Below are 14,254 nucleotides of genomic sequence, written 5' to 3' on the forward strand. Positions count from 1 at the left end.
CGACCGGCCCCACAGCCATGCCGACGCGGGACAAAGATCCCGTCCGCGACTCGAGCCCGTCGGGGCGGGGGGCGCCCCGTTGTATCTCCACAGCAAAACACTTCAGTCGCGGTGACCGGCTGAAGGGCCGCTCGGGACTGGGCTCCCCGGCAGGAGCTCCCTCATAAGCGTGTCCCTCACTCCCGTCCACCGTCCCCACGGCGGGTGGCCAGGCGGGTTGCGGTCGGCTGGGGGACCGTGATCCGGCCCGGCCCCGGCCGCCGCTCGGGGGACGCGGCCCCGAGCCCTGCGACAAAGGGCGCCGGCGGCGCGGCCCGAGGCGGAGGCTCCGGGCGGGGGCGGAAAGTGGGAGAGGAGGCCGGGCCGGCCGAGGGCACCGGGCGCGCTTCCGCCGGCCGCGCCGCGCACGCCGCGGTAGATGGGAGGCTCGGCCGGCGGGGGCGGGGGCCGCGCAGCCGGGGAGTTTCAGGAACTGGAGGAGCGGGGCGGCGGCTGGAGTCGCCCAGAGCCGAGACTCGGGGCCGGGGCGGAGCCGCCGCCGCGCCGGGGCCCAGCCGTAGCCGCCGCCGCCGCCGCCGCCCTCGCTTTCGTCCGGCCGCCTGGGGCCGATAGCCGCGGCGCGGGAGAGGAGCCGACCGTCCCGGGCCGAGGGCGGGGGGGAGATCCGCCCGCCATGGCCACCAAGGTGAGGGGAGCGCGGCCCAGGCCCCGGGCCGGCCGCTCGGCCCTGCGGCGGCGCGAGGGAGGGTCGCGGCCGGGGGCGGGGTGCGGGCGGCGGCGCCGCCGGGGAGGCCGAGGGGTCGCGCCGGGGCCCACCCAGCCCGGGTCGGGCTCAGGGCACGCAGGGCGGACGAGAGGCCGGGGCCCGGGCGCGCGGGGACTCGGCTGGGGGGCGCGGGGCGGGACCCCGGCCGCTCGCGGCGCCGTCTGCAAAGTTTGCGCCTGAGCGTGTGGGCCGCGGCCGGGTGGGAGGGAGGGAAAGTTCCCGCAGCTCCCCGGAGCCCACCCTGAGGAGCCGCCCGCCCTCCGGGAGCCCCCGACTCGGTCCCTAGTGGAGTCCACTCTCCGCCGCTCCGCGCGTCCGGCCGCCGCCGCCGCCGCCGCCGCGGGAGCTGCGTTCTCTCCTCCCTCCGCAGAGGGTGGGACCCCCGGCGCCGCGGGCCGCTTTCGGGGGTCCGACTCGCGCCCGGCCGGAATGGGAATTTAAAATACAAGCCGAGAGTCAAGGCTCCTGAGGAGGGGAAAAAACGCCAGTGAAACGTCCCGCGCGCTTCCACTTCCCTCAATTTTCTTGTGTGTGTGTGTGTTTCTCTTTTGTTTTGCTACCTTTTCAATTTGAATGTTATTTCCAGCATGAATAAAATACCAAGAGGGAAATGACTCTGCTTTCAATTACGTTGTTTGCTTTAAAAAAAAAAAAGAAAGAAAGAAAGAAAAGGTCCAGGCCCGAATTACGTGGTGGAACTTTGACTCGCGCTTAGTTAATTGGCCAGGAGCTGTGGTTTGCTTATTTCACAGTATTGTCGGCGAAATTAGCGTTCACCCTTCGCTACCTGAGTCTGCAGGCGCCACCTTCCTCCCCCAGCTCCCTGGGGCTGGGGCGTTTAGTTCTCGACAGCCACTGACTAGGGAAAGCCACGCTCCCCTCCGGGAGCCAGGGGTGGGGTTTGAGTTGACTTTTTGTTTGAATTTGGAAATAGTTTTAGTAATGTCCCTTTTATTAACATCAGAACCCTCTACCGTGTTTATTTTTGAAACCTGACTTCTTGGCTTGGTGAAAGCCTTAGATTTGTTGCTGTTGGGTTTTTGGTTTTGGTAGAGAGAGAAAACTTAGAAAACTGATAAATTTAAAACCCCTTTCGAAGATCATACTGATATTTCAGTCAGTGAAATTTTTTGTTCTGTTTCTGTCTAGGTACAGTGTGTTTTTTGCTTTTTTTTTTTTTTTTTTTTGGATGGAGATTCTTATCCAGGGAACCTGTTGCCTGCTGCTACTGAAATAATTGTGAAGTTGCTCAGTTGTGTCCGACTCTTTGCGACCCCATGGACTGTAGCCTACCAGGTTCCACCGTCCATGGGATTTTCCAGGCAAGAATACTGGAATGGGTTGCCATTTCCTTCTCCAGGAGATCTCAACCCAGGGATTGAAGCCGGGTCTCCCGCATTGTAGGCAGACGCTTTACCGTCTGAGCCACCAGGGAAGTGGTACTGAAATAATTACTTTCTTGTTACTACTGGCTAAGCTCTATCTTCCCTAGTGGCTCAGCTGGTAAAGAATCCGCCTGCAATGCGAAAGAACTAGGTTCGATCCCTGGTTTGGGAAGATCCCTGGAGAAGGGAAAGGTTACCCACTCCAGTATTCTGGCCTGGAAAATTCTATGGACTGTATAGTCCATGGAGTTGCAAAGAGTCGAACAGGACTGAGGGACTTTAAATTCACTGGAGACTCTATCTTGGTTTTCTTAGACGTCATAGAACTTTGCTACCTTTTTAACATGTATCATTTCATGTTGATCTTTTTAGAAACAAAACTTATAGATCAAATATTTCTAAGGAAATTTGATTTTGAGGTTTGTTGCCAAACATTTAAATTTCCAATTACACGTTTTATTTTGTGCTCATCTTACAACCTTAAAAGCTGTTTATGGTAGATATCTATTCCTTTGATAGTCAGTGTTTTGATATTTTGCACCCTGATCTACTGACCCATGTTAGACTGTCCATTCAGTGGAACTCAGCTTAGCAGCTAGTGCTGGTATATATAATGAAAATTTTATTTGATACTTAAACCTGAACTTGCATGCTCCTGTATCTGTCCTACTCTTTGCAACCCCAGGACTGTAGCCCGTCAGACTCCTCTGTCCATGGAATTTTCCAGGCAAGAATACTGGAGTGGGTGTTTTTCCATAAAATTAGAAAGAATAGTTTTTGTACTAAACTTGAATTGTGTTTGTCCTCACTAAGCACAAGCCTTAAAGCCTAGATAAACACTTCCTACTTCATTGTCTTCTCCACTGAAGGCAGGTAACAGTCATTCTGAGTCGGTTTCTTTGACCATTCTAATCACTATTCCACATGGTACTCCTTTCCATGTTTACATTGGACAAACCACTTCTGGTTTCAAAAACAAAGGAGAAGCGCTTCTATAGGAGTCTTCCTCAGTTTTCCCACTTCCTGGTGATTCTTACATCAAACCGCAGTTTCATTTTTTTAATTGTTCCCAGAAAGTAAATTTGTCCTTGTTTTGTTTCATACTTCCTTCCATCCATTACCAGCATCTGAGTAGTTTGAGGGTTTTCCTTTCCTTTCTTTAATTTTAATTGCTTAGGTTAACTTTTTAGTGAGAGCGAATAAGAATATATTTTTTAGTAAGTAATACTGTCTGACTTTTTAAAAATTGGATCAAATGGCATTCAGGCTCCTGCCACAAGCATTAAGTGATGAGAAATAAACACAATATGTGGATATTTTAGGTAGTGTCAGAAAATGCCTTCAGTTGTCTTCAGATATAATTTTCTGATGTAATGCTCTTACATGTTTTCATGAAGATAACAGTTATCTTTGAACTATCATGCTTTTTAGAAAACTACACTGGTATATTCACAATAGTTAGAAATTATCTTTTAAAAGAAAGACTTGAGTTGGCTAGTTCTTCACTGCCAAAGAAAATTAATCAGTAACTGCACACTTGAAAGAAATGATCTGTTCTTGTTTCTAGTCATTACTCAGAATGCTGAATTCACTTTGAGTCCCCGTCTTGTCGCATTTAATAAATACAACAAAATGCTAATATGAGTGTGTAGCCCGGACTTCTAGGAACTCCAGGTTCTATTTTTACATAGTCATATGGTGGACTGAGGAATAAATTAGTTAAGGGAAAGAAATTCTTTTTCTCTCTTTTTCTTCTGCCGGGATATAGCAAAAGAGACCTGAAATAGTTAATGGAAGTTAGTCCATAGCTGTGTAATTTAGCTGTAATTTCCATGTTAACCTTTGGAACTAATCTGAATCCTTTTGTGTTTATGTAGGCACTTTTATGTTGTTACATGTTTAGTCTCTAAGTTGTGTCCGACTCTTTGCGACCCCGTAGACTGTAGCCTGCCAGACTCCTCTCTGTCCATGGAATTCTCCAGGCAAGAATACTGGAGTGAGTTGCCATTTCCTTCTCCAGGGGACCTTCCTGACCCAGGGATCAAACTTCCTCTCCTGCATTGGCAGGCGGAGCTACTGCTGAGCTACACTTTTAGGAGTAATCATTAGAACCAAATTTGAAGAATCCCTGTTTCTGGTTTTGTTTTTTTAATTTTTCTTTCCATCTCCAGTATCTGAAGTTGTGTATTTGTTACAGTGCTTGTTTGGTTGAATGGAGTGAGGGTGTAATATTGAAATTACCAGTATTGCTCAAGACTTTTACGTGATATATATTAGTGAGAAGAGTTTAGAAAGCATACTTTGTAGTCTCTCCCGAGCAAAAACCTGTTTAGTGTAGAAGTTTATTGAAGAAGAGAATAGAAATAGCTTTCTAAAGGGTCTTCAAGATTTAGTTGTTTCTGATAGTTTTTTGTTGTTGTGTTTAACAGTATGGAAAATGGTAACCATTCAGTTTTGCATGACAGTACTATATGCTTCCCTCATGGCTCAGGTGGTAAAGCGTCTGCCTGCAGTGCGGGAGACCCGGGTTTGATCCCTGAGTTGGGAAGATCCCCTGGAGAAATGCCAACCCACTCCAGTATTCTTGCCTGGAAAATTCCATGGGCTGAGGAGCCTGGTAGGCTACAGTCCATGGGGTCGCAAAGCATCGGACACAACTGAGCAACTTCACTTTCACTATATTTTAAAGTGTCTTCATAAATAGAGTATCTAGACAGTATTTGTACAGTCACAGAAAAATTCTGTGACAGTAGGAACATCAACCAATTTATTAAAGAAGAAACAGATGAGAAAGCATAAAAATTTTGCAAAACTTCTGCTGTACCCTGCTTTTATATTGACCATCCATCTGAAATTTTAATTACAGTTTTACTTTGATTGCCCACCAAAACTTTGTACCTTTGCACACGCTGTTCCTCTTTTCTGGAATGCTATTCTCTGGCCTTTTCACTTATGTGCCTTCTTTTACACGTTCTGTCTCAGCTCAAGGCATTACTACAGAAAGCTTTCTGATCTCCCCGACCCATTACCAGGGTCACCTCCTTCATCCAGACGGGCATTTTACGTGTGTTTCTCTGCCCACTGCTCCTTTAGGGTGCTGTCAGCACCTGGGGGCTGGACTGTGTGTGTGCTCATCTGTGTATCTTCTATCAGGCACAGACCAGACTCGTAGTAAACTGTTTGAATGTTGAATTTTCTTGTCTCCATTCCTCCCTCTCCAATTTGAAGGAGCGAAAAGATTTTCCAGTGAGATAAGTGGCTATTAAAATGATTTATCTCCACCTGTAAGCTTTTATCCTTTTAATTGTGCATTTTAGTAAAAAAAATTTTTAACGTATGCATGCACAATGGAAAATACTTATCTCCAGCTTACATATTGGCCGTGTCTTTTAAGTAAAAGAAATCAGTTTTTACTAATTATTACATGCGAAATTTATTCCTATATTTTAAGGTAATTGAAACAAACTTCACAACTTTTGAGATTTTAAAAAGAGATATCTTTAACCTGTGAATTGTTACAAATGTCTAGTTTCCAAAAGTATAAAGTTTTTCTATTATCATTTTGTTAATGATTTCAAACTTAATTTCACCATGATCAGGGAATCTGATTGATACTAATAACCACACCTGAAAATTTGCTGATGCTAACTTTATACCTAGGGTATAGTCGGGTTTTATAAATGTTATACCTGTGCGTAAAAAGAATATATATATTCCCTAATCAATGTATATAAATGTATTTTCTATATGTGTCCATACAGACTTATTAACTATGCTGTTCTCATCTGTATCCTCACTAATTCTACTTAATCTGTTGTATCTCATGTCTTTTGTCTACTTGACAGAGATGTTAAAATGGTGGGTTTAAAATTTAAGGTTAGGATTAATATTATCTTCCAGATGAATTGAACCTTTTATTATTATGAAGTGACCCTTTTTATAATGCATTTTTTCTTAAAGGTAATTTTGTCTGAAGTTAATGATTTCACTGGCTTTCTTTTGATAAATATTTTCATGATATATAAAAGCCCACCGCTGAATCTTCCCTTTTCATCTCATTTGACAATCTTTGTGGCTAGAGGGTTTTGTTTGCCTTATTTGTGTTTATTCTGTGTTTGGATTTCTGGCTACCATATACAGATTGACTGAGGACTCCCCACAGCCCCTCAACTTTTTAGAAGGTTTGTTCCTATACCTCGGAGATGCTGTGGGTTAGATTTAGTCCAGCGCCTCAGTCATGTCCGACTCTTTGTGACCCCGTGGACTGGGGAATGCCAGGCTTCCCTGTCCATCACCAACTCGTGGAGTTTTCTCAAACTCATGTGCATTGACTCAGTGATGCCATCCAACCATCTCATCCTCTGTCATCCCCTTCTCCTGCTGCCTTCAATCTTTCCCAGCATCAGGGTCTTTTCCAATGAGTAAGTTCTTCCATCAGGTGGCCAGAGTATTGGAGTTTCAGCTTCAGCATCAGTCCTACCAAAGAATATTCAGGACTAATTTCCTTTAGAATTGACTGGTTGAATCTTGCAGTCCAAGGGACTCTCAAGAGTCTTCTCCAACACCACAGTTCAAAAGCATCAATTCTTTGCTGCTCAGCTTTCTTTATAGTCCAATTCTCACATCCATACATGACTACTGGAAAAACCATAGCCTGACTAGACAGATCTTTGTTGGCAAAGTAATGTCTCTGCTTTTCAGTATGCTATCTAGGTTGGTCATAATTTTGCTTCCAAGGAGTAAGTGTCTTTTAATTTCATGGCTGCAGTCACTATCTGCAGTGATTTTGGAACCCAAAAAAATAAAGTCTGACACTGTTTCCACTGTTTCTCCCATCTATTTGCCATGAAGTGATGGGATTGGATGCCATGATCTTTGTTTTCTGAATGTTGAGCTTTAAGCCAACTTTTTCACTCCCCTCTTTCACTTTCATCAAGAGGCTCTTTAGTTGTTCTTCACTTTCTGCTATAAGGGTGGTGTCATCTGCATATCTGAGGTTATCGATATTTCTCCCGGCAATCTTGATTCCAGCTTGTGCTTCCTCCAGCCCAGCGTTTCTCATGATATACTCTGCATATAAGTTAAATAAGTAGGGTGAAAATATACAGCCTTGACATACTCTTTTCCCAATTTGGAACCAGTCTGTCGTTCCATGTGCAGTTCTAACTGCTGCTTCTTGACCTGCATACAGATTTCTCAGAAGGCAAGTCAGGTGGTCTGGTATTCCCATCTCTTGAAGAATTTTCCACAGTTTGTTGTGATCCACACAGTCAAAGGCTTTTTGGCATAGTCAATAAAGCAGAAGTAGATGTTTTTCTGGAACTCTCTTGCTTTTTCGATGATCCAGCAGATGTTGGCAATTTTATCTCTGGCTCCTCTGCCTTTTCTAAAACCAACTTGAACATCTGGAAGTTCACGGTTCACGTATGGCTGAAGCCTGGCTTGGAGAATTTTGAGCATTACTGTGCTAGCATGCTGCTGCTGCTGCTAAGTCGCTTCAGTCGTGTCCGACTCTGTGCGACCCCATAGATGGCAGCCCACCAGGCTCCCCCGTCCCTGGGATTCTCCAGGCAAGAACACTGGAGTGGGTTGCCATTTCCTTCTCCAATGCGTGAAAGTGAAAAGTGCAAGTCAAGTCGCTCAGTTGTGTCCGACCCTCAGCAACCCCATGGACTGCAGCCTTCCAGGCTCCTCCGTCCATGGGATTTTCCAGGCAGGAGTACTGGAGTGGGGTGCCATTGCCTTCTCCTGCTAGCATGCCAGATGAGTGCAATTGTGTGGTAGTTGGAGCATTCTTTGGCATTGCTCTTCTTTGGGATTGGAATGAAAACTGACCTTTTCCAGTCCCGTGGCCACTGCTAAGTTTTCCCAATTTGCTGGCATATTGAGTGCAGCACTTTCACAGCATTATCTTTTAGGATTTGAAATAGCTCAACTGGAATTCCATCACCTCCACTAGCTTTGTTCATAGGGATGCTTCCTAAGGCTCACTTGACGTCGCATTCCAGGAGTCTGGCTCTAGGTTGGTGATCACACTATCGTGATTATCTTGGTCGTGAATATCTTTTTTGTACAGTTCTGTGTATTCTTGCCATCTCTTCTTAGTATCTTCTGCTTCTGTTAGGTCCATCCCATTTCTGTCTTTTATTGTGCCCATCTTTGCATGAAAAGTTCCCTTGGTATGTCTAATTTTCTTGAAGAGATCTCTAGTCTTTCCCATTCTGTTGGTTTCTTCTATTTCTTTGCACTGATCACCGAGGAAGGCTTTCTTATCTCTCCTTGCTATTCTTTGGAACTCTGCCTTCAAATGGGTATATCTTTCTTTTTCTCCTTTTCCTTTCGGTTCTCTTCTTTTCACAGGTATATGTAAGGCCTCCTCAGACAGCCATTTTGCCTTTTTGCATTTCTTTTTCTTGGGGATGGTCTTGATCCCTGCCTCCTGTACAATGTCACAAACCTCCGTCCATAGTTCTTTAGGCACTCTGTCTATCAGAACTAATCCCTTGAATCTGTTTCTCACTTCCACTGTATAATCATAGGGGATTTGATTTGGGTCATACCTATTGTGGGTTGGTTCCAGACTAATGCCACAGACCTTCAATTGGTAAAAAACAAATATCCGAAAAGTGCAATAATGCAAAGCAAATAAAAGGAGGTATGCTAGTATGTCAGTTTTTTCATATGTGTATGTGATAAACATTTATGTTACTATTTCTGCCTTAAAATAGTACTCAATTTCATTACCCTCCAGAATTACAGAGACCTTAGGATGCCTGGCTGCTCTCGTATCCCCAACACGCTTTGTTGCTGCCTGGTGTTTTAGTTGTCTTTTGTGCCACAAATTAGACGTTAGTTTTGTTTTTTTTTTTAATACAGTTAATGTTTACTTAGATTTAATCAAGTTTTACCATATCTTTGCCTACTATTCCTTTTTACATTTCAGTTGTTTCTGGGATAATTTTCCTTTTCCCCAAAGTGAATTCTTTGGAGTTTCCATTAGGGAGAGTTTGTTGTCGGTAAAACCTCTTACGTGTGAAGATGTGTTTTGCCTTGTGCTTGAAAAATAGTGTTCTAGGTACAGAGTTCTGTTATTTCCAGTTTCTTACTGGATTTCAAAGATACTGCTCAGAAGTCAGCATTTAATATTGTTCCTGAATAGATGGTCTGACTCTTCCCTCTGCCCATTTTTAAGACCTCTGTATCTTCAGTATTTTGTGTACTACCTTAGCGGGTTCATGTGTGGCTTTTATTTCGATAGCTTGGGATTTATTGGGTAGCTTGAATCTGAGGATGTGTGTTTTGGTAGTTCTGCCACAGTGCAGCTCCGTAGAACTTTCTGTGATGATGGAAATGTTCTACATTGGTGCAGTCCTGTGTGGTAGCCTCCTGCCATGCAAAGCTAAGGAGAACTTGAAGTGTGGTTAGTGTGACCGAGGAACTGTATTTTAAATTTTCATTTAAATAGTCACACGTGGCTACTAGCTAGCACAGTGGGGAGTGCAGCTGTAGAAAATGCACAGTGACTATATTTCAGGAATATTGCCTCTTCTCTGTTCTCTCTTTCTGGAACCCTAATTAGCATGAAAAGGTCCAACAGATGTCTAACTTCCTAACTTTAAACCTGTTGTGTTTTCTTAGTGCCTCATCTAGATAATTTCTTTGACGCCTACCTTCAGTTTACTATTCTTTCTTTGTTGTTCAGTGGCTAAGTCGTGTCTGACTCTGCGATTCCATGGATTGCAGCCCGCCAGGCTCCTCCTTCCATGGGATTCTCCAGGCAAGAATCTGGGAGTGGGTTGCCACACCCTCCTCCACAGGATCTTCCCGACCCAGGAATTGAACCCTTGTCTCTTGTGTCTCCTGCACCTGGCAGGCGGATTCTTTACCACTAGTGCCAGACCCAAACTCTGGCTCCCCAGGGCTTGGGGGAGCCTCCAGGCGGAACCCTGTCTCAACATGTTTTCCTCCCAGCGTTTCTGCTCTCATTTCCTCTGACCTTTCTAGAGCCTTTCCTTTTGTGCTGACTCAGCATTGTGTTTTAAAAGGTATTTATTTGTGTGTGTGTCTTTTGCTTTTAATATTTTATTCAGCACTTCAGCGCTTCACTCTGGTGGCAGTTCAGGGAATCAGCCTGCCCTGCGTGCCAGAACAAAATCCAAGTTAGAACATCTTTATAACAGGCTGTAAAGTGAAGGAATGGAATATCTGCACACAAAGTGTTAATCTGTTCTTTGGAGGGAGAACAGTGGAAAAGCAGAGCTGTTAAGCATTTTACTTGAAACCAAACCTTAAACCATCAAAATAACAGACTGGGCATTGCACTTCCCAAGTGGTATTTTCTTTTTTTTCCTCCCCTTCTGATTATCAAAAACACATGATCGATTTAGCCCATCTTGATCATTTTTAGGTGTTGTAAATACAGTGCTTGAGAATGTTATTCAGTATGACTCTCTTTCTAAGCTATTTTTAGTATCTGAAAACTGAGTCATATAGTCAGTAGTGTTACCTGCAGAGGCAGGATTTAAAAGTCACCTGTTTGTGTGAGGTGGGACATTTAAATCAAGGGGACACAGAACTTTAGACATTAGTTAATGAAGTTAATTAACTAATTAACATTAGTTAATTAGTTAATCGCGTGCTGCGGTTCATGGGGTCACACAGAGTCCGACACGACTGAGCGACTAATCTGATCTGATCTGATCTGAATGAAGCAAAAAATGCACTTTATCCTGGGAACGGTGGTCATTCACTGACGGCTTCCTCTGAGCGTAGGGTGAGCTCTCTGCCGAGTCCTGTGCTCCACCCTGGGCGTCAGTCTGGAAGGCCTGGACTCTCCTGGAAGCGATATTGTCTGCACATGGGGCTCCTGCTGCAGCTTCTCAAGCCAGCAAGGCTGCTTCCCAGGTGGTGCTAATGGTGAAGGACCCACCTGTCAATGCAGGAGACATAAGAGACACGAGTTCAATCCTTGGGAAGATCCCTTGGAGTCGGAAATGGCAACCAGCTCCAGTATTCTTGCCTGGAAAATTCCATGAACAGAGGAAGCTGGCGGGCTACAGTCCATGGGATTGCAAAGAGTCCGCCACAACTGAGCACGCATACATGCAACTCACCCTTAAGAACTTCTTTTTCATCTTGTTTGTATTCTCACGATTTGGAGTAATGAATATGTATCGTTTTTGTAATAAGGAAGAAAACAAGTTAATTTTTTTAAACTTAAGAACTTACTGTCATTCACCAGAACCTCTGAAGCTGACTCCCAAATTTATCCACCTTCTGTTAATTTGTTTTCAATTATGCTAAGATAAAAAACAAGTTTTTCGGTTAATGCTTACACATAGTAAGGGGCACTTCAGTAGGAAAATGCTAATACATCGAGTATTACAAATAGAAACTTAAAATGTATTTTTCTTCCTTAAGCACCATATTTTCTTCTTCCAAAGGAGAAAAGGTATGTTTCTTAAGCTTTTAAAAATGGCTGAAAACTTACTGACTAACCAGCACTAAACCTGAAGCTTTTGGAAAATTGCTCTTCTTGCTTTACCTGCCTCTCTGAACTCTTTCGCTCGGGAGCTCAAAGGATGCCTTTGTGAGTCAGCAGCAGTTTCTTCACTCCCCACCTTCGTAAGATTTGAGAGTGAAGAGTTGAATTTAAAATTTGAGTCTTTTTGTTGACATGTCAGGCTTCCTTTGTCTCATGATTGCCATTTGTGTGCAGTCACTAAGTTGTGTCTGACTCTTTGCGACCCCATGGGCTGTAGCCCGCCAGGCTCCTCTGTCCGTGGGATTTTCCAGGCATGAATACTGGAGTGGGTTGCCATTTCCTCCTCCAACTATTAAATAAAGTATATTCAGTTTCTTGAAACCAGAAAACCTAGGAAACCAATAGACTTTAGACTACGAAATCTGTAGTTACATAAGATTGATCCATTTTAATCATTTAAAGCCATGATGATAGCAAAAAATTATGGGGATTGTTTTTGAAAATTCTGATATTAAAGATGGTTCTAATCTTGACTACGGTATCTATAGTATTTAAAAACCCATTCCCCTTTTTGATAAGTAAAAACATCCTTTACTCTTCTTATAGTTTATATTACAAAAGTGATAGATGATTGTTCTCTAAAATGCGAGTATTAATTGTTTTCCCCAAAACTCCTTCTTCTCTGACTCGGAAGGAACCTGTCCTGTAAAGAAGATGATGGCCATGATAATAAACTTCCATCTAAGAAAGAAACTGGACTCTCACTAAAGTGCGTACATATTCTATGAGTGGCGATCATGTTGAGGCATTGATGGCAGAGCTGTGGCACCTGAGCTGCATCGCAGCCCCCCCACCTGTAATGTGAAAGTAAAAGTGTTAGGCACTCAGCCGGGTCCAACTCTTTGTGACCCCATGGACTGTAGCCCGTGGGATTTCCCAGGCAGAATACTGGAGTGGGTTGTCCTTTCCTTCTCCAGGGGAATCTTCCCGCCCCAGGGGTCGAACCTGGGTCTCCTGCATCACAGGTAGTTTCTTTACCATCTGAGCCACATGGTTCAACAAATGTCCCCCACATGGAGAGCTCCTTAAATCGAAAATTGCTGTTTGATTTCTGAGTTCCTGATTCAGGAGGTGGGACCAGAACCTGCATTTCCACCAGTTGCAAGGTGCTGCTGCTGCTGCTGCTGATCTAGGGACCACACTTAGAGAAGCAATGTTGCAGAAGATGCAAAAGCAAGTAAGAGCCCGGGTTCTGTCCTGGCTTCATCTCTAGAACTGTGGACTGTAAAGTAGGTGGGCTCTGGTGTGCTGTGTGCAGTGTTTGTTTCTTGCTTAAAGTATTCTAATCTGATGAGTTCAAGCGAGGTTGAAAATTTTAAAATTGGTATTCTCAAAAACTGTTATGCTTCTTATCAATTTGTGGTTTTCAGTAACTTTTTTCAGCATTGTACTGATTGGTTATTTGTGTTATGTGCAAAATGGCTTCATCTGTTAGAGTCTCTGATTATTACGGTGGTGAAGTGACTGGGTGTTACTTTTCTTGTTGCTTTTTGGTTAGCCAGAAAGCATGTCATACAGTTTTAAATATCATTATAGTTCACAGAAATCAGTCCAGATTTATTTGCTTTGTATCATATGTTCCTGAAGTGGTTGTATAGTGATAATGATTTTTAATTCACTAGGGGAGATTACTATGTAAAAGGATCCTGTGTTTTAATTATTTTGTAATTGAGATTATATTTGTGTAAATCCAGTTTTTTTAAACTTGTGTAGTGTGCACCTATACTTAATTTTGATGAATTTAAATTTCACCACATTAAACTTTCCTGTTTGCCCACGTCGATGCCTCAAAGAAGTAAAGTGACAGATGTTTTCAAAGTCAGAGAAAACAAAGAATATCGTCCCTAACTAGAAAAAGCTACGTTTGATAATTAAGTTGGTCTAGGACTCATTGCATGGACGCAAGTTTGCTTCAGAAAGTAGCCTGCGTCCATGCAACTTGCCTGTGCACTATCAACAGGAGCCGTGTGTGTGTGAGCAGGAGCCCGTGTGTGTATGAGCAGGAGCCCGTGTGTGTGTGAACAGGAGCCCGTGTGTGTGTGAGCAGGAGCCCGTGTGTGTGTGAGCAGGAGCCCGTGTGTGTGTGAGCAGGAGCCCGTGTGTGTGAGAGCAGGAGCCCATGTGTGTGTGAACAGGAGCCGTGTGTGTGTGAACAGGAGCCCGTGTGTGTGTGAACAGTGCAGAAAAGTGCTGTGACATCCTTGTATTTCCAGATAATGTGAAACGGCATTTATACCATCCAGTCTTCTTGCTGGTGCATAAACAGCATACACTATTAGTTATGGAAGGAATACATTTGATGTTCATGTTCTGTGGTTAACATTAGAATATTATTGTACATAAATATCAAGGGGTATCTCTGGGATATATTAAGTATGCTACCAGACATCAAAAGCATGTTATTTCATTCAACAGTCTTTCTCCAGAACTTATAAATTCTGTAAGTGAACAGTGCAGCCATTTTTCTACTCTCAAAGAACTTATAATCTAGTGTGGAAGGCAGACTCTGAATCTCTTCAACTCAGAGTTCTCGTTGTTGTGGTGGAAGTGCACGCAGTG

General features: G+C 44.0%; 1 protein-coding gene across 3 annotated transcripts in view; it reads left to right on the forward strand.

Moving 5' to 3' along the window:
- Positions 1 to 403: 403 nt before the first annotated feature.
- The window catches only part of SNX9 (sorting nexin 9), an 89,027-nt gene continuing 75,176 nt past the window's right edge, over positions 404 to 14,254 (forward strand). For 2 of the 3 annotated variants that reach the window (XM_055536074.1, XM_055536075.1), the window contains exon 1: positions 404 to 685. In XM_055536074.1, coding sequence (XP_055392049.1) covers positions 419 to 685 — 267 coding nt within the window. In that variant the 5' untranslated portion in view covers positions 404 to 418. Of the gene's footprint in view, positions 686 to 12,401; positions 12,873 to 14,254 lie in introns of those variants that run through there. The other variant, XM_055536076.1, reaches the window with a different exon arrangement.

The sequence above is a fragment of the Bubalus kerabau genome, chromosome 9, assembly GCF_029407905.1.
Source record: "Bubalus kerabau isolate K-KA32 ecotype Philippines breed swamp buffalo chromosome 9, PCC_UOA_SB_1v2, whole genome shotgun sequence".
NCBI lineage: Eukaryota > Metazoa > Chordata > Mammalia > Artiodactyla > Bovidae > Bubalus > Bubalus kerabau.